Below are 22529 nucleotides of genomic sequence, written 5' to 3'. Positions count from 1 at the left end.
CCAAGTTAACATCTTCAAGTAAGTACACTTGGCAGAACAAAGTCAGAGGAATGCACTTCTTGGTTAGAAAACTTAGTCTCCAAGTTGTGCAGGAAAAAGATGACTACAAAATTTCTACATCTGAGCAAGAAGTCCCAGGCAAGCCTCCCCCTGGCAAAGGAAAGGCTTGGGAAGCTCTTGTCTGTCTTTTAAAATGTTTCAAGCACATAATGAAATGGTGCTTTCTTGTCTGATCTGAGAACTTGTTTATGAAACCTAATAGTACCCTGTGAAACTCAACACTTAATACTACAACCAGAGCGATGCTCAATGAGGTGGACAGGTTGCTTTGTGTATCAGCTGTTTCAGGTGTCATGAAGTCTAAATACAATGCTTCCTTAGCTGGCGCTTGGAAGCTATCAGACTCTCTTGGGGAGGGAAAAGAAATCTCGGTGTCATGGTGCAACCCTGTAGCAGATGCCTCCCCCAAAAAAATAAAACATCTGCATCAGTCATTTGTTCATTCTTTTTCTTCCATGCTGCCAGCAAATCACAATACCCTTGTGTTAGACACAAGAGGGAGAAGGCAGACAATACTGTCTCTTAGTGTCCTGTAGTGTATGAGTAATATCTTATTCACAAAATACGGGTGGTGTCTGTCTCCATGAGCAAGACTGTCAACAATTAAGGTCAACAATTAGTGTTGTGAAAAACTTTGAATAGCTACCACATCTGCTCTTACACTAGAATAAATAAAATAAAGTTGGAACTTTAATTGCCAGCAGTACTTGCTCATATCTGTTTTGTACTTGACATGCATGCTGTTAACTGATCCCTCAACAACCAATGTTGAATGATCAGCAGTCGATGCGAGTAGTGGTTTGGCCAAGAGCTAGATGCTGAAACTGAGATTGCAGGATGAGAAGTGGGAATCCTGTGTAAAATTTGGAGCACTGGGTACCTTGCCGTGGCAGTGGTGGGTCAGGTGGCTCCTGTGGTGGCCATGGGATGTAGTTAGCCCTCTACCTCAGATGTGGCAGTTGACCCCCTGAACTTCCCAGTCTGTTTTAAACATCAAATGAAACTGGTTTTCTTAAACTGCTGTTGACTCTCACTGGTTTTACTCTTTCTTTGAGACAGAAGAGAGTTGTTGAGGGGCAGTTTACTGGGTCTCAACACACTATTCTGTTTTTTTCCATAAATTCCTTAAATGTGATGGCAAGTTGAACACCTCAATGTCTTTTGAGAACTTCTAGGCATTGAGGCAATGCATGTGGACCTTTTGCTAATATATCAGAAAACATTGAAAATTTAAGAAAATGTCCCAAACTTCTCTTTAGGATCATTAATTCAGATAAAGCCATTTTGGTATAAAGAAATGTTCTCCAATGAATGGAATAGACTATTTCAGTCAGAAGGGACCTACAGTGATCACCTAGTCCAACTACCTGATCACTTCAGGGCTTACCAAAGGTTAAAGCATATTAATAAGGGCATTGTTCAAATGCCTCTTAAACACTGAGGCATGCAGCATTGACTGCCTCTCTAGGAAGCCTGTACCAGTGTTTGACCACCCTCTCAGTAAAGGAAATATTTCTGAGTATCTAGTCTGAACCTCCCCTGACAACAGCTTTGAACCATTCCCTCACATATTGTCACTGGATAGCAGGGAGAACGTTTCCAGTAAGTACCAATCCCATATTTACTTAATTTTGGCTGACTATGGTACTGTACAGATGAGTATTACCTTACTTCAGAGAATGTAAACTTCAGTGCTACTCAAGTGCTGCAGGCTGGAGCCTAATCTGTGTTTGCACATGACATCTCTACAGAGGGAATGATTTGTGTTCTGTCTTGGTGCAAAAGTGGAGTGATTCCACTGTTTCCAGGACTCTTTTTTTTTTTTTTTTAATACTCATAAACATTAAACCTTAGAAGGCTTAACTTGTCAGACAGATCTGTGTGTCAAGACTGTTAGAGATCTATCATCAAAGTCTGGTAGAAAACAGCCATGCCTTTCTATCCCTCAGGCCATGGGAGAAGTTCAGGTTATGTTCCTTGTTTTGCTCAATATTTCTCCTTACCCGTCTGTTGGCAAGGGTTTTCTACTATGCTGCATTTCTTTTCTTTAGCTGCAAGATCTTTTGTGGCCAGTGCTGCTACTGCTGCCATGGGAAAAAATTAATTATATCGACGTTATTACTTGCTTTACCATCCTGAGTAGTCTCACTGAGAGTGACCAGAGTGCTGTATTGGGCAACACGTTGTTGCACTTCAGCAGGGGCAGAGTATGAGTGTATACCTGTAGCTTAGAACAAAACACTGGGGAAGGCTTTTACAACTGTGAGTTTCTCTTCTGCTGCCACAGAGTAGGGCACTGCTTCCCTATGGAGCAGCCTTCTCAGACATCAATCCTCAAGAGACAGCTTCAGTGAACTTCTGCTTCTGTCTTGTGTTTTAGAGGGAAGGTTTTTGTATAATAAAGAGGTTCTCATTTACTTAAATGAGACAGTGCTCAAAAATTGTGCAACTGATTTTAGCTTATTGACTTATGTGAGTTATTGGATGAGAAAAGATTCATCAGTATATGTGTAAAGCAGGCAGGCAGTTGTGTGAAGCCACCTACCTCTTCATGCAGAAATGGGTTTTAATGAAATAGTGCTGCTAATTAGCAAGGCGGAAATGAAAATAGAGATTTTTCTGATGCATGTGTCAAATTGATTGTATTAATGAGTGAATGCTTTTATAGATCAAAATACAAAGGAAAAAAACCTTTTTTGAATTTTTATTTCTTCAAATAACAGTAGCAATTGGAAATAGCAAAGTTCTGATACTCAGACTTTTGCAAGAGGGCTTATCTGCTATTTTTTTGATAAATCTTTTGCTTTATTACACTGCAATGTATTTTGAGAGGTGAAGAACTTTTTGGAAGACCAAAGGATGAACAAAATCTCTGCCTCAAACAGCAAAGGAAATTCAGGAAGAGAACTCAGATATTCTTCAGATTTTTTTGTGAAGTTGAGCATTCACAATGCTTAGTTCTGCCATGTCGGCTAAAGAGGTTATTTTGTGTTCTATACTGCTGCTAAAGAAGTTCTTCATCTGTTTATGGAGTTGACATACATGTGTAAGTGCATGGGTATAATATATGTATATGCATACACACATGGAGTGAAGATAAACCCTAAAAGTTGCTGGGAGAAGCTGAAGTTCTTTAAGGATTGACTTCCACAGTACAGAGACTAGAAGTCTGGGCAATAGTATAGGACTGGTCTTGAATGACTGTCAGTCTTATCCAGAGGTGCTGAGAGTTTGAAATTACAGTGCTGTACGCTGGGGAGGGATTCCTCTGGCTGCTTTTTGTCTCTAGGTCATATATGTCTACATCTGAGTCAGTTTTCCAATTTCCCTTTGTAGTCAATGGAGAGAACCAGCTGCTCCAGTGGTGTGCTTCACTGGATCATGTAGGTTGGAAATGGCCTCTTGAGATCATCTTATTTTCTCTGACCTCTATATAGGTGTCATGGAATGAGATGAACAGCGTCTAAGGTGTGCCTGTGTCTCCTGAGTGACTGATGTGACAGTGCAGGGTGTACATTTCCCTTATACCTGTACCACCACATAGGGTACGTGACTTTCTTCAAATCCTGTAACAGAGGTGTGGTCAGCTCTGAACTTACTCTGGATGTTGAATTGTTTCTGTGGGCAATGTGCTGCAAGCCTCTAAAATGACATTGCATATGGGGGTGCTTATGTTCTGTCTTCTCCCTCGTTTTTACTGCTGCCAGTGTCAGCTGGACAACCATGGGGGTGCGAGAATGCAGCTGGGACCTCTATGTGGGTTCTGGGTGTGAAGTACAGGTGTTCTGTGAATTGACATATACACAGGGAAGGCACATGGCTACATCTGCAACCTTAGACCCTGAGAACAAATGGTCGCCCTCAGTGGCTCTGTAGTCTGAAGGTTAAGCAGAGATGTTTCATTCTTTAATGCATATCTAGTTAAACTTCAGTGCTGGTGATGTTCACTGTTTCATGCCTCTGTTAAATAATCTTACAAGGCCTGAAACAACAGATTTCCTTTATGGCACCCTGAAAGAACAGGGAAGTAGCTCTTAATGTAGGTGGCTTGGCAAAATATTCTAGTCAAGCCAAGTATTTGGCCTGCTACCCAGTCTTCGATATGTAATCTTTGGGTGCTGCCAAAATACTATTTAATTAAGTTGACATAGTCTATGAATCCTGGGTGGTATTACTTAAGTTTTCTTTCCTGTGCTTTCCAGCACTGTGTTTTGAAAGGGCTGATAGAAGCTGTGACACTTGCAACCTGACCAGATTCTTCATTAAGATGGGATTTCGGTCACCTTGTGACCTTCAGGATCAAAGGGAGGAATACTCTTCTCCTTCCTCTCTCTGCAGGTGCATGTTAATAGCAATAAATAAATGTACACTAATGCACGTGGAACACGTGATCAGTTGGCCAGACTTCAGCTTTCCATTGAACATTAACACATTATCTACAAAATATTAACCTATTCTGTAAGCTTATTTTCTACTTTGTTTACACTTAGTTGGAAAAGCTATGCCCTGTTTGTCCCAGGGTGTTACATTATTTGCAAGTAGGTCAACATACTTGCTTTTGAGATGTCAGCTTGAAACTGTTTTTCAAGGGCTGAAAAGCATAAGGATGTAAGAAAGACTTTTGTATTTCCTATTTCCTTTTATTATTTTTGTTTAGAAATTCCCAGCTTGTATTCAGGAACAAAGCACCAGTAGCATTCTAGTTGTCTTGACAGTGACTTAAGTGCTGCTGCAGTACTGATTGCCTGCTGCAAACTGTAAGCCACCTCTGGATTTGGAGCTTGCATGTTGCATAATACCAGCAAATGCATCTGAGATTACAAAATGGTCTCTTTGCTCTAAGAAGAGATTGTTGTGATTTGTTAGTAAGGCAGTGTTAAAATGTACATCAGTATCTTAAAACTACATGTAGGTTTTTTTGCAGTTGGTGTACTCTGGCATTGCTGGTGCTTCATGGCCCAGGAGTGAATGAATGCAGCCTCCAAATTCTGTGCTCCAGGCTAGACTGACATGATTTTTATGTTCCAGTCAATCAAGGGTGTATCTATTGCTTTATGTTTCTTTGTGTTATCTTTTGTACTTCTTGTACTTCTTTACTATATATCTTACTTGAATAGACAAGATTTTCTGTTTGTCTCAAGAGCAACAGAGTATTTGTTGGAATTGCCACCACTCTTTACAACTAGAAGCAGAGCTGGCTGTCATCTACTTGCTTGGGGCTGATGTAGTCCAGAACTTGCTTACATGGTTCAGTTACTCATGGCTTTCATGAGTTATTGCTTACCAGCTATGGTAACTCCTGCCCTGGTGTGCATGGGGGAGTAGAATAGATTTGCTTGCTTATTTTTACTACTTAATGCTATTACTTACTACTTTATTGCATTTCAGATGATTTGTGGGGCCTTTAACTTAATTGTTTGAGCAGTTAAATTCTTCGGAATAAACCGTTTTTGGGAACCTGTCACTGCAAAGTTCTTTGGAGGGTGAATTAATGAACTGTTGATATTGGAGAATGTAGCTCTGCTTACAGCATGTCACTTGTTACAGAGGCTAAGTAAAAGGCTTACTTTTGAGTGTTATAACCATATGAACAAGAGATGTATTGAGAATAACTTGTGTACTTAAGTGTACCTTTTATGGTATCTCAAAAAGATACCATCTTAGTGAGTAGCCTGCTGTTTGAATTGAGATGTCTAAATTTGCCTTCCAGCTTCATCCATTTATATGGTATTAGAGAATGTAAATAAACTAGTGCTTAATCACTAACATAAGTTACAGATAACTGTAAAAGCGTCTGTCAATTGATTTGCTTTAAAAACGTGAACCTTGCTATCTTATATAAAAGCTTTTGATACAATCCAAGTTAATAACTCTTCCAAAAAAATCTCTTACTAAGAGAATAGCAAGTGATGTGTGAACTTATGATGTTAACTGTCAATACTGAACCCTGTAAATCCTTAAAATAGAAAATGAGTAATGTCCTTGCTCCAGAATAGTGGGGTTTTAAATCCAGGAAAAGTATTTTAACCCAACTGAAAAGTTTGCAGAGCAGGGGAGACCTAGGTAGGAATCTGAACAGTATTGATAGATACCTGCCTATAGCCCTCTGTGCATAAATGCACATTTTAGTTTTGAGGCCAGTCTTATGGTCAGATCTCTGCAGCCAGTACTGTTAGAAAAACTAACAGGTTCAGTGAGAACTGAGGCCTTTGCATAAATCTCACTGTAAAGAAAACTTCCTTGTAAAAAGCATCCAAGCAAAGAAAAGTAGGCTGTGAATAACTAGTGATTGATGAATGGATCATTTGGATGAAACAGTTAAAATGCTTGAAAAACTGATCAGTGAGTCATGTGATAAAAGACTGCTTTTTGTTCTTTGTTTTTATATATATATATATATATATATATCTTTGTCTTTTGCATCAGTCAGAAGGGGAGGAAAGGCTTGTCCATGCTCTGGAAGATTCCTCTCCAAGATGAAGGAATGTTGCAGACAGATGAGGGAACAGAAGCTGAAAACAGGGAGTAGGTGCTGCTCAAACTCTATGAATTTTACAGTCTCTCGCATTTGTGTGTATATATGTCTCAGCTACTTGCTCTACTAACCTCACCTAAGCAGAGGGAATTTGAGCAAATTGGATAAATCTTTCCAGTATAATCTTAGGGACAGGTGTGTAGATTAAGCTGTGGTTTTGACCAAAATCTGTTACAGTCTTAATTTCTTTGACACAAATGCATTGTAGGAGATGGGTAGAAAAATGTCTTGTGTGCAGTTTAGTCTTTGAGTTGGGGGTATAGATCCACGAGCTTTCAAATCCCATACCTGTGCAGGGTTAAGGACCATTCACACTGGTGCCAGATGGAGAAAAAATAAAGGCTTATTAACAGCTTGGAAAAAAAAAAAATGATGTTTTGGTAAGTGTGTCACAAATGCAGACTTCAGTTGAGCCTTTACCACAAGGGGAAAGTAAGTGCCTTCTAGAAAACGCAACTTTATATTTTGTTTGGAGACTTACGCAAATGTTTTATCTTCTGTGAGATGCCTGGAAAGCAGTAGTTCTCACAGACGTGCAGTAGGAATGGTTTGCCAGCTCCTCGTGGCGGTGAACAAAGAAAATGAAAGTTCACAGGTTGCCTTGAACCAATGTAATAGTTTGCTCTCCCTGGAAAAGGATGATCCTGTTCTCCTTTTCTCTTGCTGTTGTGCCAGCTGAGTCATTTATCACATCTAAGTTTATTGCACTTGCTTCCTTAGCAGAAAGCTAATCCTGCAAAACAAATGAGTTAATTAACACAAGGTGAACTCATGAAGGACCATACGTGGCACAAAACAGGCAGGAGGAGGAGGAGGGAATGCTATGAAGCTGCTGAGAGGAAATAAATAGAGGAAGTAAGCAGAGCAAAGGCTGATGAAGAGAGTGGGATGCCTGTCCTGTTCTTGGCAGTAACAAGCTATTAAATCATCTTAACCGTTGTATAACTTCACTGTAAGTCTTCAGGTTGGATAACAGAAGGAAATAATTATTTAGACCATTTTCTAGACTGCTTCCCAAAATTACAAAATTTTGGACTTTATGGTATGAGAAATGTGACAAGATTTGGTGGGGGGGAAAGAAAATGACAACATAGAGGACAGAGTCAGTATTTTTTGGTTCTCTTAAAAGTGAAGAATGTAGTGAGGAAGCATATATACAAAATTAGAGACCGCTAGTCATGATATTTTCAGCTGAAGTGTTCCTTGGTCTGTCTTACTACACTTGTCCCAGTCATGCATCTATGGACCTGCCATATTTCTGCATATAGCTTGCTAATAGGATTATCTACTGTGTGCTACATAGTTCTTTATTTCTGTCTAATTAACATTTCATTTAGACTTGTTTACAGTCTTATTTAGTTGTCATAGTTCCCGCTTCAAAGCTATGGATTTACCTATTAAGAGGCAGAAGAGGATTTTCAGTGATCAAAGGAGATATGAAACTGAAGATTCATAGGTTTGTTTTTTGAACTGGAATACTTCCTTCCAGGACATGGGGTTGGGGAAAAAATCCTGACTTTAACGGGCTAGGTGCGAAGTAACTATTTTTCTTCCAGGGCTTCATCCTTGCTGTCAGTGGAGCTAAGCTTTCAGGAGGCTGAATGTGAATGCATAGACCATGAGTCTTGAGGAGCCTTTTCAGAATTTCAGGCAGCTTTAGGAAACCAAAAAATGCTGAATTGCATATATTTTATTTCACTTGGCAAGACTTGAAGTGGGATGGCATCAGCTCTTCTGTGCTGCTTCTGAAGCATGTATCTGTTTTGGCTTTCAAAAGCCTAAATTGCTGTTGCCAAGACTCTTCACTTTTTTGGCAAAATTACAATGGCAAATGGCTTCCTTTACAAGGTGTAATATTTAGACTAACAGCTTTGCAATTAAGAATGGCAAAGAGAATTATATTCACTTTTTTTTTTTATAAGACCAGATTTTTTAGTATGGAATTGTGGGAGTGTTTGGATATAGCTGAAGTGCTTTGGATTGATGATTTATATTTTGAACGGTGCTTTACATTTTAGTGCGCAACACTCACTTGAAATTTTAACGAGAATAATGCCTTGTTTTCAAAGATGTTCAAAGTATTACTCCACTTAGGCAGTAACTCTGTGTCATGGATTTGCAAATGCTAGTAGTGATTTAAGTCAGTGTTTTGGTTTTATTTGTTTGGCAGCCTGAAGTAATGGACCTTTGAGTCCTGCTGACCAAATGATCACCTTAGGGGTGGAGGACATCATAATCTTATAAACTGGCAGTCTCTACCTGAAGCTAGCATGAAAAGAGTGAATTGCTTTGCAAATCTTTATATATACCGATTGATAAAGTTGTGATGGAGTCTGGTGGCAAATGTGTTTTGCCAAGGGTGCTTTGGGACCTAGTCTTCTTGGCCCAGCCAGCTAGGGCATCTGGTGGCACTTTCCCACCCATGTGGTCAGGTTTGCTTCTTAGGAGAAGCTGTGTGGATCATGTCCTTACACAGAAAAGCAGATCTGAGTCCTGCAGTTTAAACACAGCTGGGGACAGTGGTAGTTGTCAGGTCTTTCAACTACAGAAAATTCACTGGCATGCCTCATGCTCCTCATATCCAGATCTTATTTCCTTTGTAACTATGGCAATAGGAATAGACTAGTAGGAAAAGTAGTATGTGTCCTCGTGCCCTGCGTTGGTGTAGAGGATGGTTAAACGCATCCATTTAACTAATCTCACTGAAGCATGTCTTCAAAATAATGGGTGTGTGTATGTATATATATATACATGTGTGTATGTATGCATATAACCCCAAAAAAACCACTTTCCTAGATGCTATAAAGTGAGGAGCCTGGAGCTGGGTGGGTGAACAATTGAGGTCTTGCAGACCACTCTCTGTGTGGATTAAGGTGACAGGGTCTTACTTTTTTTCCCTGGCTCTTCAAAAATGTTAAATTATAAGCCCGGTGAAATTGACCCAGACAGTCCTGAAGGTGAATTAAGGGACAATTTTGTATAGACTCAGTTGTTTTAAGGCTTTGTTCTAATTTCTTATCAAAATAGTTATAGTTTGCAAAGCTTTATGCTGTAGTGTGGGGAGAAATAAAGTGGTGACACCGAATGTCTGAGAGGATAAAAGATAAGTGAAAAATATTTTTAACCTATATTTTAAAACTGAAGTCTTGAAGGAAGGTCTTCTGGTAGGTCAAATTTTAAGGCTGTATTGAAGTTCTTTTCACCTCCCTCTTTCAAACTTACAGAAAGCTGTAAGAAAGCAGAATATTAACAGAAGAAAAATAATTAAACAGTCAGGATTTGAAAGGGAGCAGTGTTCAACAAATTTAACTTACCTTTCATAAAGGAGCATAACTCCAATTTTCAAGAGCTGTGGAGCCTGACTGGTAACTCTGCCAGATTAATCTTTTTTTTTTTCCCCTCCTCCTATTCCTAACTAATCTGCAAGTGATTATGTTTTTAAAATTATTTTCTCTTGAATTTAAAGACTTTGACAGATGGCACATGTAGAACCTGGAAAATTTGCTGAATTGGCACAGTGACCATACCCCTGCCATCTTCCTACCATAGTATCTGTAGGTGTATAGGCTGTTGCATGCTTCTAGAGTGCTGGGTGAGATAGCATTTCCTCTCCTGGGAATATGCAGAGAGCAAGTGATAAATCAAAAAAGCATACCTGGTGACAGGCTTAATTTGCTGTTAATAGATAATCTACTGGTTAGGTAGATAATTTGACTGTGACTCATTCAGAGCAGTGGTGATCTCCAGGGTGCATACCTTCATCATTTTCCATGTGGGATGAATGCCAATCTTTGTTTAGGTGATGCTCATTGGTTTAACGCTTTTGAGAGACTGAGATGTCAAAACTATACCTCACAATAGCCTATTCTTTAGTCTAGAGAATACTGTATTATAAAATTAGTCTTATGACCTTTGAAACTTGATTTATTATAAGTTCTTTCAGGGACTCTGTCCAGGGAAGACTCTTTAAGCCAATAAAAGCACATGAAGCTGTTTAGTTTTGAATGTGCACAGGCTGTCTGGCTCCATGCTGCATAACAGTTGTTCTCGCCACTGAATGCCCCGAGTTTTGTAACAGTGACTGACTACATAGCTTGTTTTCTATTTACAATCCTTTGGAGTTTTCCTCCCCCATATAAAGCATTTTAGGAAAAGGGCAGTAACTTGGCACTTAAATATCTCTTTGCAATTTGTGCTGTTTAACTTGCATGGAAACAACATGTAAGTCTGTATGCAGTTACAGTCTCTGAAGAGAACTGACATCCTAAAAATAGTGTTTAAAGACAATAGTGAAGAAAAAAGTTGATTTATTTTTTTCTTTTTTAAATCCTAATTTTTATCTACCCAGTACATGAATTGGTACAGAGATCTGCCCATATAAAACTTGTTGATGTGGTATAGTACAGCCTTAGATCTTAAAGGTGAGCAAAGGCTTTTTATATTCCTAGGATAAGGCTACTTTGATAAACTGCTTTTAGGCAGACAAAAGAGAGAGATGTGATCTTAAATCAGTGTTAATGTGTGACTGACCAGGAATGATATCTAGAGATTATTGCTTCTCTCTTTCTGTGGTGTTAATAAATGAATACTCAAGAATGTAGCAGTGAAGCAAATGGGTCTTGATAAATTATACAGCCTTGACTTCAACTATTGTTAGAGGTAATTTATGATCTTCCATTGGCATAATGGGGCTGTGACATAAACTGCAGCATGCCCTTAGAGTATACAAATTGGTCTGGTATTGATTAGGAACTTATTTAATCCGTCTTGCTGTGAGTGAATTGGTGTCTTTTACTGAAACATTGAGGGAGGAAAAAGCCAGTATTTTGATATTTAGTCCTAAAGAACCCACAGCTAAATTTACATCAGTCATGCATTTTCCTGTTCTCTAAATACTGAAGTGATAATAAACATACAACTATGGCAATCTAAGGCTGAATTCTTTTCCCTTATCCCTTTACCTAAACTTTTGTTAATCTTAGTGGATTTACAGGCTAGTAAGTTTTCTGTTCTTGATGCATTGTACCAATTTAAGAACATCCAGTGTCTTGCCTAATTTCACTTTAGATGTACCTACACAAAACTGTACTGCTTGAAGTGAAAAGTTTTTTGTTTGTTTTTTTTTTTTGCATATGTCAACGAAGATAAAGGGGGTTTCTGTAAATCTTTGCTTAATTCTTCCAGAACAAACTGGGCAAATTAGGCAAATCTTGCCCTGAAAATTAAAACTTCAGATCTTAAAACCTGATGGCAAACTTCTGGGTGTGGAATGGGAGCTGCATGGTTGTAGACCACTGGTTATATGTTTAAAGACTGGCAACAGTATGAGTTGGGTATCATGCCTACAGATTTCAGTGACTGAGGTGGTCTTCCCCCACATACTTTCTGTGAATCCTGTAGTGTTTTGGTTTTAAACTTAAGTAAATGCTAGTTATGGAAAAGAGTATCTAGAATAAACTTGATTTATGCATATTGGGTTAAATAAATTTTCAAACTTGCTGTTGCCAAAAACAGCTTTCTCCAAAGGTAATTGACCCTATGAATTGATCCCAGAAAGTTGTTTTCTCAGGAAAAGTGAAGAAGCCCAGTAACTCCTACCTGGAAACAAGTTTCCAGGAGTTTGCCTGCCTTTCTGATAGAGGAAGCTACCATATCTCAGCCAAACTTCTTCAGCTTCCTCAGTGAATGCATGGTTTATGTGGATTATAGTCTACAACTCCTCCTGGAACAGTTTTTCCAAGATGTCCATGTCTTCACTGTCTCATAAATCTTGCTCGGAGCTTTGGTTTGGTAACTGGTCGTGCCTACTAGAGAGCAGTGAGTAGCTTGTTTAAAACTCAGACTTTTGTTTTGAATACATAATAGATAATTAACAGTGAACAAGACAAAATCTCACATGTGGTAGGAGTAAAAGTTCTGGCTCTGCTTTGCAGTCTGTTCTCTCTGCCCCAGTCATGCTTTTTTCATCTGCTCAGAGGGTGACATCGCTTATCTTGTACTGCAGGGATGTTTGCAACTGGATACCACTGGTTAGGAGAAATTCTAGGACTAGCATATAGTGCTTTGTATATTTATGTGCTTTTGTTTAGTTTTTGTTTCCTTTTTTTATGTAGCAGCATTTACAATCACTTTGTTGGCATTGACTTAATACTGCCTTCTCTTTTGTTATTTCTAGGGCTTTAGCCATATGCACCTCTAAATATGTTTGTAATAGATTTGTTTTCAGGCTCTATCTGATCACAGAAGTCAGACTTGAAAGAAATACTATTCACCTTGTGAAGTTTCTGCTAATAATCTCTCAGAAGAGGAAGTTCAAGATTTCAATGCAGATGAGACTCTATTTGGTATATTGTGTAAGAATAAAGACATGAGAGGAGGGAAAGAATAAAGGAAACCAGTAGCTATGTAACTGTGGTGAAGGCTAATGCTGTGTAATGATCTCCATGATCTTATGAGTCTTTTACAACCTGAATGATTCTATCGTAAGTGGCTGTCATCTTAATTAACTCTCAGATTTCAGTGGCTTTTCTTTTTCCACAAGTGAAGACATAACCTAAGTGGGTGAGAGCTAATCTTCAAACAATTAGAGTCTAGGTGTGAAAAGAGTCTTTTGTCTGGACTGTGGAAATGAAGAACTGTTCTCCAACCTGGGAACAATTATGTTTGGTTTTTAAATGAAGTATTGAGTCAAATGTGTTTTTCTAAGCTATAGACAGCAATGTGCAGATTTGCTACTCCAAGTTAATGCAAATCCTTGTCACCTCATCCTGCTCTTAGTCTTTCCCCTGTAACTGTTTTCAATAAGTTGATGAAATGTCTTCAGTATGGTTTCTGACAGTTTGTTTGTACTCTGCAGGTCCTGTGAAGTAGTAGATGTAATTTGAAGAAAATTCGAAGGAACAAATGGCTTTAGCTGGCTGCCCAGACTCCTTTTTACATCTTCCTTATCGGATAGTAAGTTATGAAACTGCATGTTCTTGTCAGCTTGTAACATCATATAGCTGTGTGCAGGTGATTGATTGTGCATTCAAACTTTTAATCAAACTGCTAATAGCTGTCTGGCAATTCTCTGTTCTGCTAGTGTTTGGGAACAGAGCCTCCATCCTGTTTTCAAGACCTACTGCTGAAAAAATTGGTTCACTAATATATACTGATTAAGATTTGGTAACTGTCCTCAAAATAGTCAGTTCATATTTCACTTGTTTCAAAAATAAAAGGAAAAAAATGCCTTGTACCAAAAAGTATCAGTGTTTGTTGAAGGCTATATTTGTAGGAACAAAGGCAGAGATTTTTACACTTGGTTAGATCCTATGTTTGTCGAGTCATTATGCTGTATCTAAGCAGCCAATATGGCATATTACAAAGACTATATTAAAAGAATCCCTTAGCTAAATTCAAAGGTGCTAGGCAAAAATGCACTTAAAAGTTGGGTTTTTTTTCTGGGCATTTGTGGTTGACATAATGCATGCTTTGTATTTTTTTTTCATGGAACTGCAATTTGCTATTTTGGACATGACTTCTTTTTTTCTCTTGTTTTTATAATGTGCTTACCACCCTAATAATTCAGCTATGATTTTAGACCCTGCAGATACACAAATAATTTAACAGAGTATCATGTGACATTTAAACCTTTTTCTCTTTCTCCCAAGAGAGACATTACTAGTAGTGATTATTACAGTTGTGCTACTCATTTAAAAGAGAAGCAGAAAGCCAAACAAAACCACCAACAACAGAATCCTTCACAAAACAGATGTAGAAATCCTACAGAGGTTTGTAATATGCCAATTTATAATTCTTTCCCCAACAGGAACCTTATAATTAGTTAAAAGACTAATGTTATATATGTTGAATTGAGTTGAATGTACCTGAATGCTACTCCTGATAACAGGAAAAACACATCAGTTCCTTTATAACTGCTTTTGCGGCTATAAAAATAGGATGGACTTTGAGAAATTGGATGTCCTGAAAACCTGTTACTATACTTAGATCTAAGATTTAAAAAAATATGTGAATAGATATACCTGGACTTCATAGTTTTGATGCACTGTGAAGTTATGCTTCCAATTCATTTAAAGCAACATCTGAGTCATAATGCGAAGCAAAGACAGAGGAGAGCTATGTAAGAGAAACTTGACATTGTTGGCAGTAATTTTTGACCTGCCAGTTCTTTACTGGATGTCAAACTTTATTGTGAAAGTAGTGTCTTTAGTGGTTTATAAGCAGTGGGAATTTTCCATAGTGCTTCCCCTTGTTTTTATAAACCCTGTAGATAATCTGCTTTGGTTTGGGTCAGTCAGCAGACAAGAAGCGTCAAAGCAACATAGGTGACTTAAAACAGTGGGAAAGTGACTCCCTGTTAATGACTTTGTCACAGCTTACTTTGTGTTAACTATCCTTAGTGCTTGTAACTGGTTTAAGGTATAGCTTTGGAAGCCCATTCACAACTACTGTTGCCTTCTGTCAAAAGTGAAATTTGCATTAAAAAAGCCCTGAACATCTGTTTTTCCACCCCTACTAAATCTGATGTAGAAGCTTTCATCAACTTGTCTTTTGGAGTTGGCTGCAGTGCCAGTATTGTGTTGGTAAAGGGCTGAAAGAAGGTTAAATTAAATATGCTCTAGATTAAAGCATGAAGTATTCTATTTTTTTCAGTACGTTTTCTGACTTAATATGAATGGTAGGCTATAGAGAACGTTCTTCCAAAGTCCCCAAGGTTGGGACCTTAATGCTGTAACTTCAGTGTTCAGAATTAAGTGATGCATTGGAGTTTGGGATTATATTCAAGCAGACAACAAGAGATATGAGAACCTGGGTACATGAATATGCACAACAGAACATCCTTTAGGATCCTTCGATGCCAACCCTCTTCTGCCCTTTCTGTTTTTGGGAAGGCAGGCAAGGTATAGATCTCTGGCTTTCTTTGTTTGCAATATTGGCTGCTTTCAGAAGCTTTTGGGTCTCGAGCTTTTTTTTTTTTTTTTTTTGCTTTCTTTTTTTTAACTTTGTCAGGAGTTAGCACATAAACAAGTCGTACTGAGTGCATTCTCCTAGAAATGATCTTTAGATTTGTGGGAAGAAAATCAATCATACCTTTCAGTGGCTTTCAGGAGCCCTTTCCAAATTCTCAAACTCTTCAATAAAAATCCATCAGTGAGAATTGGCAGTGTTGTCTTCTGTTCCTGGAAATTCAGAACATAGTCCCAGAATTTCTCAGAAAAAAATGGGATGATTTACTGTGTTTCCGTTCTTTTGCAATCTGTAGTCACAACAGTATTTATGTACAGTGACTTGAGCTCTTGGGGAAGATTTAGTACTTTAACTCTTTGATGCCCCAGTTGTACATACAAATCTCAGTGACATAAATAACAAAAGAACAGGGATTTTATCTCAGTTTCTGAAGATAAAATTCTGGATGTGAGGGTATGTTCAATTCATCTATTTTCTGCCTTTCATTTATTTTCTTATAACCAGGATAACAGGCATGACTTTATTAATTATTAAAAGCATTTGTTTTCAGAGAGCTGAATTGTTATTAGAAAAGGCAGTTGTTCACATCATACTTACCATCTAATGTCATAAAATGTACTACAAGCACTTGTTCACAAAATAGGGGGAAAATGAAATTTGCCTTCTATGTGTACAGAGCTGTGGATTTCAGGTTTGCTAATAGTTCTCCTGACATTAAACATATTACTTGAAGTTTTGTGCATTTCAGGAGTTGGGAACTAAATACCTAAGAGAATTATTCAGTTACAAACTACCAATAAAAGCCTCCTTTAATGATGTCAAATTTCTGGATGATGGATTGCTGTTACTACAACAATCATGTTTCTTTGCTCTCAAGTTACTACAACAATCATGTTTCTTTGCTCTCAACTGGAGGAACAGCTAGGCATAGGTTCTCCAGATTTTTAGTATGGCAACTTTGATCCTTATTTTCCATAAAATGCTACAGTAAGTTAGAAGATACTTTTGGAGGTCGTCTGATTCAAGTACATGGCATATTGAGGTTATACCTGTTTTTCTATAGGACTTTCTGAGTGTGGATTATTTGTGAACTTGCTTTTTAAATTTTCAGGGGTTGTTTGATTTGATGGTTAGAGAGAGTATTTTACAAGGTAAAAAAAAATCTTTTATCTTGAATTCAGGGTTACTTTGGTGGATGCGATAATTCTTATCTGTATGAAATCCAGATGCCTTCTATCTGATGTAGTCTTGTATGCCACTTTGAAATTGAACAATCTCGTATTCAGCATTTATATCTGTATACATGCCGTTGTCCATGTTTGTGTGAATAAAATATCCTTTGTCCTAAAAAGACACAATATGGAAAAAAAATTACAGACTTTGTGTCTAAGTAAACTGAAAACCTTTGTGGGGAGGGCTGTTGGGGCCTGTGTTTTGGCCTTTATTGTCTGCCTGACAATGTTTCTGTTTGAAAGTCCTCGTTCATGTAGCTATTGACAATTGTTTATTGGGATTATGATTTGTGGTGGATTGGCCCCGGCTGGATGCCAGGTGCCCACCAAAACTGCTCTATTGCTTCCCATCCTAAGCTGGACAAGGGGAAGAAATACAATGAAGGATTTGTGGGTTTAAGGACAGAGAGAAATCATTCACCAGTTACCATCGTGGGCAAAACAGACTTGATTTTGGCGAAATTAGTTTTTTTTAATACAAATCAAATCAGAGTAGGATAATAAATAAAACCAAATCTTAAAACACCTCTCCCCTGCCTCTCCTTTCTTCCCAGGCTCAACTTTACTCCTGAATTCCCTGTCTTCTGTCCTGCAGCAGCACAGGGGTATGTGGAGTAGGAGTTGTGGTCAGTTTATCACATGTTTTTTCTGCCCTTACTGCCTCTCGGGAGGATTCTTTGCACTTCCCTTGCTCTTCCTCCCACAGGAGACAGTCTTACATGAACTTCTGCAGCATGAGTCCTTTTCATAGGCTACAGTTCTTCATGAACTGCTCCTGCATGGGTCCTTCAGGATCACAAGTCCTGGTAGCAAATCTGCTCCATCATGGGCTCCTCCCTCCATGTGTTCCCAGTAGCTTGATCCTGCATGGGTTTCCCATAGGGTCAAAAGCCTTCTTTGGGCATCTGCCTGCTCCAGCATGGGGTCTCCTTGGGCTGCAAGTGAGTCTCTGCTCCCCCATGGCCTCCATGGACTGCAGGGGCAGGGCCTTCCTCACTGTGGCTGCACCACAGGCTGCAGGGGAACCTCTGCTCTGATGCCAGGAGCACATCCTCCCCCTCCTTCACTGATCTTGGTATCTGCAGAATTGTCTCTTGTATGCTCACTCCTATCTGCTGCTGTTTCACTGCAGGTTTTTCCCTCCTCTGGTTCTCAAAATGTTATCACATAGGCTGTTGCTGATGGGCTTGGCCTTTGGCCAATGATGGATCTGTAATGGAGCTGGCTGGCCTTAGCTCTGCTGAACATGGGGGAAACATCTAGCAGCTTTTTATAGAAGCTTCTTCTGCAGCCCCCCTGCTACCAAAGCCTTGCCACACAAACTCAATATGTGACTTTTAAAATTAAAAATAAACAGCAGCTTAATTTATTTTCATTAGGCTTAAATGTGTAAGGATGCTGTTTGTTTGGCCTAGAGTTTGGGTTTTTCATGTTACTGGGGCAATATGAAAGGACTAGAGTGCATAAGCAGGCTTTCAAAGTCCTATGGCATAGCTGAATGAAAAAAAAACCACCAGAAGCATTATTGCATTGCATCATCCCTCTACATATTGTATGAAGAAACGGAGCTGAAATGTTGCTACTGCCAATGCATAAAGTCATTAGATTTGTGAAATATGGTGTCAGTCAACAGATAGTTTTTTGATCATGCTCTCGTTTTAACAGTTTACATGTATGTGGTGTAGAGGCTTGATGGACTGCAGCAGATAAAGTACAAAGCAACAATAACATTAGTGAATGTTTTTACAAGACACATTGCCTCCACTATGAAATCTATCTCCCTCAGTGTAGACTGCAAATATGTTTTACAGATAGTCAGTGGTGCTTGGTAGTTTTTATTGAACAACTGGAGATCGATTTCTAGCCTTTGTCTATTTGTCTTGGAAAGAAATCAATTTAAAAAATTGTCCCAAAAGCAGTTGTTTTTGCTAACATAGAAATGAGTATGGTGTTTATCTCTTCAGGAGACCATTGGAAGTGTGCTTGCTCCCATCATCACATGTCATCAGAATACTGTATGAAGAAAAATAATATAAAATAAATTTGTATCTTGCACTAAGCTTTTATACAATTGCTTACAGTTTACTTTCTTGCTGTACTGATCTACCTTTCTACAATTTCATTTGAAAGTCTGTACTTGACTGTTTGCACTTCTGCTTTTGTATTCTAATTTACATAGAAGTTGGTTGGCAAAGCACAAACTCTTTTTCGTAGGTGAATGAGAGCAAGCAATTTCAAGTGGCTAGGTCCACATTTTTCAACTAGAGATGATTTTTGAATCCAGCAAAACAATCCTCAAAGCACTCTAATGGTCAATCACACTATTTACATTACTACTAACAATGGTGAGGAAACAATATAAATATTGCAAATCAAGTGAGCATATTACAAGTAAAGAAGTTTATTTTTGCATCTTCCTTTTAATGGCTTGATGTTTATATTGAATGGTAGACTGAACTTATGTTTTGATCTTATGTCAGTACATGCAAGCAGTCTCTTAAATTTGTCCTTTGATTAGTTTTAGTTTTCATGCCTGTTTAAATCACGGTTTACTACTTTCTTACCTGAGAAGGCTGAAAAAGGATCTTACGACTATATGTATATCTGCAAAGAGAACAGAAACAGACTCTTTTCAGTGGCAGGACAGGAGGTTCAAACTGAAACATGGGAGATTCTTTCTGAACACTGGGTGATATTCTTTCACCATGAGTGTGATGGAGTACCCTCAGGACAGATTGCCCAGAAATGGGGTGGAATCTCCATCCTTGGAGATACTCCAAAGCCATCTGTAGGTGGCCCTACTTGAGCAGGGCTGTAGATAAGATGAGATGTAGAGGTTGGCTTCAACCATTCGATGATCCTGGAAGAATCAAAAGCAAGGGATCTCGTTAGGTTTTGACTTAGGCCATCTTAAAAGTTGCATGCTTCCAGGTAGTCAAAACACCCACACTGATTAAAACCAGACGACTTTCTGGTATTTTCTCACAAAAGTTTGTGAGACCATTCTGAAGTAAGGATAACAATTAATTTAGCAGACTAAAGCATCAAACTAAAGCCTCTATTTTTTTTTTCTTCTGAATGGGATTATTTTCATATGAGTAAATATTTAACAAGCTGTTCACCAGCTGGTTATTTTGGAGATCTGCTGGTATGAGTGTTTTCATGTTAGCAACAGCTCTTACTGAACAGAAGAGAGAAGTTTATGTACCAATCCTAAGCTAGCTTCATACTTCAAATGTCTCTGTAAATATAAAAGAAACCTGAAATTAAAAAGAAGGAAGCGATGTGGTTTTTGTTTTGGTTTCTCTTTAAAGGGTCTATTATAGTCAACTGGAATTATGTAAGTGACAATTTGGAGGAGAGTAATTTTTAATGAACTTTCCTGCTACAGATATTCTGTGCTCTACATATGAGTGAGTAATAACCACTGGAGAAGATAGTTTTGTTTTTTTTAAGAGAAAGGTAAGATTGCTGTGCATTTGGAGCTGTCACTTTTCAAGAAAGTGCTGTGGCTCAGATAATTCTTAGTATTGCTGTCCATGCCAGTTGGCTCGAACAAGCTGTTTCTATCCTTGGAAAAGACCAGAGATATAATGTTGTCTTATACTTAAGTATTTCCAAGAAATATATCTAGATACAGACTTTGCTAAAAGTTATGTCCAGATTTTCTTTCCTTACACAGTCTAAAGTAAGACTTACGATCAAAGGACGGACAGCATTTCATAAGTGCTTAGCATGATCCTTTCTTTTTTCAAGTTAAAGGAGAGGAAAAACAATGCCACAACCAAAATCTGATGATTCTGTATGAGGCTGTTTAAGTGTGATTGAGTGGAGATTTTTTTTTTCCCATTTCTTTGAGTGCAGTTTCCGAACTTGCAGACTATCTAGCTATAGTACTGCTGCAGCTGAGTCTCCAGCTGAAGCTGCTGATTTGAACAAGAATGGACAACCTAAACTCACCATGGCTTTGGTGATGAATGTGACACTTAAAAAAGAAAAAAAAAAAAAAGAGGGGAGGTGGGAGTGGTGGCAGGATGAATATAACGTCCATCTAGCACTAGCTGTGAATGAGAAGGATCTTCACCTGCTTCTTTTGCATCCTCTTAAGAATTTTTCTTTCAGTTTCTAATATAATGCAATCTGAAATACTCTTTTAACAAAAAAATTCTCCCTAGCTTCCCACAAAGCTCTGCCACTTTCAGGTGTATCTTTCATTCCTAGCATTGCAGGTACATTCCCTTTGTGGAGACATGGGATGGAGACTGCAGTGTAGAACAAGGACTTTGTTCTTGAAAGATTGGCTTTGCTTTATCAGGATTCAGTTTTACCAAATTGATGATCTTTCAGGAATCTTTCATGTAGAAAGGGCCAGACTATTGGTATTAATGGCCTTTTATGCTAGATAGTATTGATACTGTAATCCCCAGGAAATGAGCTACAGTGTTTTTCTTTCTGGTTTTGAAAGTACAATAAGCAATCAAAGGTAGAACACTAATACCCAGCAAAGCTCTCAGGATTTACTGCTATTTTAAGATAGCTTTGGCTTGCATACTGGTAAGACGGGGTGCATATTTGAAATTCTAGCCTGTACAATGAAAAGACAAGCCCTCAGAAACAACCATTGGTTTTGGAGCATGCTTGTCCTTTGCAAACTGAATGTTAAACAATGACTTAAGACTACTACACACTGGCTGTAGCTCTTGATGTCTTACACACTGGCTCCATTTTTTGACATAATTTTGGCAAGTGGGGGAACCTGGCAATCTTTCACACTAGAGGCCTTAGCTCTAATAAAGCACTTTAGTTATTAGCACAAGTAAATAGTTGTCCATTTGTGTTTCATTAATGCATATTAGTCATACAGTAAATACTATCATGCTGGCAAGTTCCCCAGAATACTGAATACTTCTGCACAGTTCAGGAGGGGGTTTCTGACAAAGTGGTGTTGACACCTTTCTTGAAGAAGTTCGTGAAGCTATTAGTGTGGGAGAGTGACAGACAATTATTTCAGCTCTCGTGGGTTTCTCCACTGATACTTCAGTGGAGATGAGAAGTAGTGGTGATGGATTTTATGTTGTTGCAGTAGATCCTCCATAAGTTTGCATTTAACTTTTCTACAGTCCTCAGCTACATGTTAGGCAGATTGCTTTGTGCTATGGAGAGTACATTGAGGTGCCTCCTTTTCTAATGAAAATAATTGGATATTCTAAAATCTCATAAGATTGTTCAATATTGTAAAATTTGAACTATATATTTGAAGAATTGGGCATGTACAACAGTAGGAAGAAATCAAAAGGCAGCACAATGATCTACGATCTCTGTGTTTTGGTTTCTTAAGAGATAAGGTACTTAAACTCATGAGCCGAAATGTTTGTTGGTTTTTTTTTTTGAACAGCCAGCACAGATTTAACAACTGCTTTTTGTCCTTTGTGTGCCTGACAGTGACTCCAGGAGGACTACTCCATAATTCTGCCCAGAAACTGGGCAAAGCCGACCAACTTCTGGTTCCTCCTGTCATTGTCTTTGCTCATTTTGAAGATGTGATTTTTTTTTTTTTTTTAAATTCTCCAGTCACAAGGATACTCCTTATCGCTTGATTTATTTTTTGAAGAGAAGAGGGAGCAGCCTCTCAGTGGTATTGGCCAGCTTCCTTAGTGCATTCTAACACATCTCATCTGTCATCAGGGACTTGGTCCAGGTAGCTTGTGTGATCCATAACCTTCCTTTGCTGTGAG

The 22529-nt window shown here is 38.4% G+C and overlaps 1 protein-coding gene across 3 annotated transcripts in view; it reads left to right on the top strand.

The window, feature by feature from the left end:
• GRB10 (growth factor receptor bound protein 10) overlaps window positions 1-22529 on the top strand; it is a 142890-nt gene that overhangs the window by 22009 nt on the left and 98352 nt on the right. For 2 of the 3 annotated variants that reach the window (XR_009818661.1, XM_061995570.1), the window contains exon 2: window positions 13452-13549. The exons of the other annotated variant lie outside the window; for it this stretch is intronic. Coding sequence is in view for 1 of the 2 variants with exons in the window: in XM_061995570.1 (XP_061851554.1) it covers window positions 13499-13549 (51 nt within the window). In the remaining variant the exon portion in view is untranslated. The remainder of the gene's footprint in view (window positions 1-13451; window positions 13550-22529) is intronic. 3 annotated transcript variants of the gene reach the window in all.

This window comes from Colius striatus, chromosome 4 (genome assembly GCF_028858725.1).
Source record: "Colius striatus isolate bColStr4 chromosome 4, bColStr4.1.hap1, whole genome shotgun sequence".
Classification (NCBI taxonomy): Eukaryota; Metazoa; Chordata; class Aves; order Coliiformes; family Coliidae; genus Colius; species Colius striatus.
Note: the sequence above shows the minus strand (reverse complement) of the source record. Positions and strands in the feature narration are given on the sequence as shown.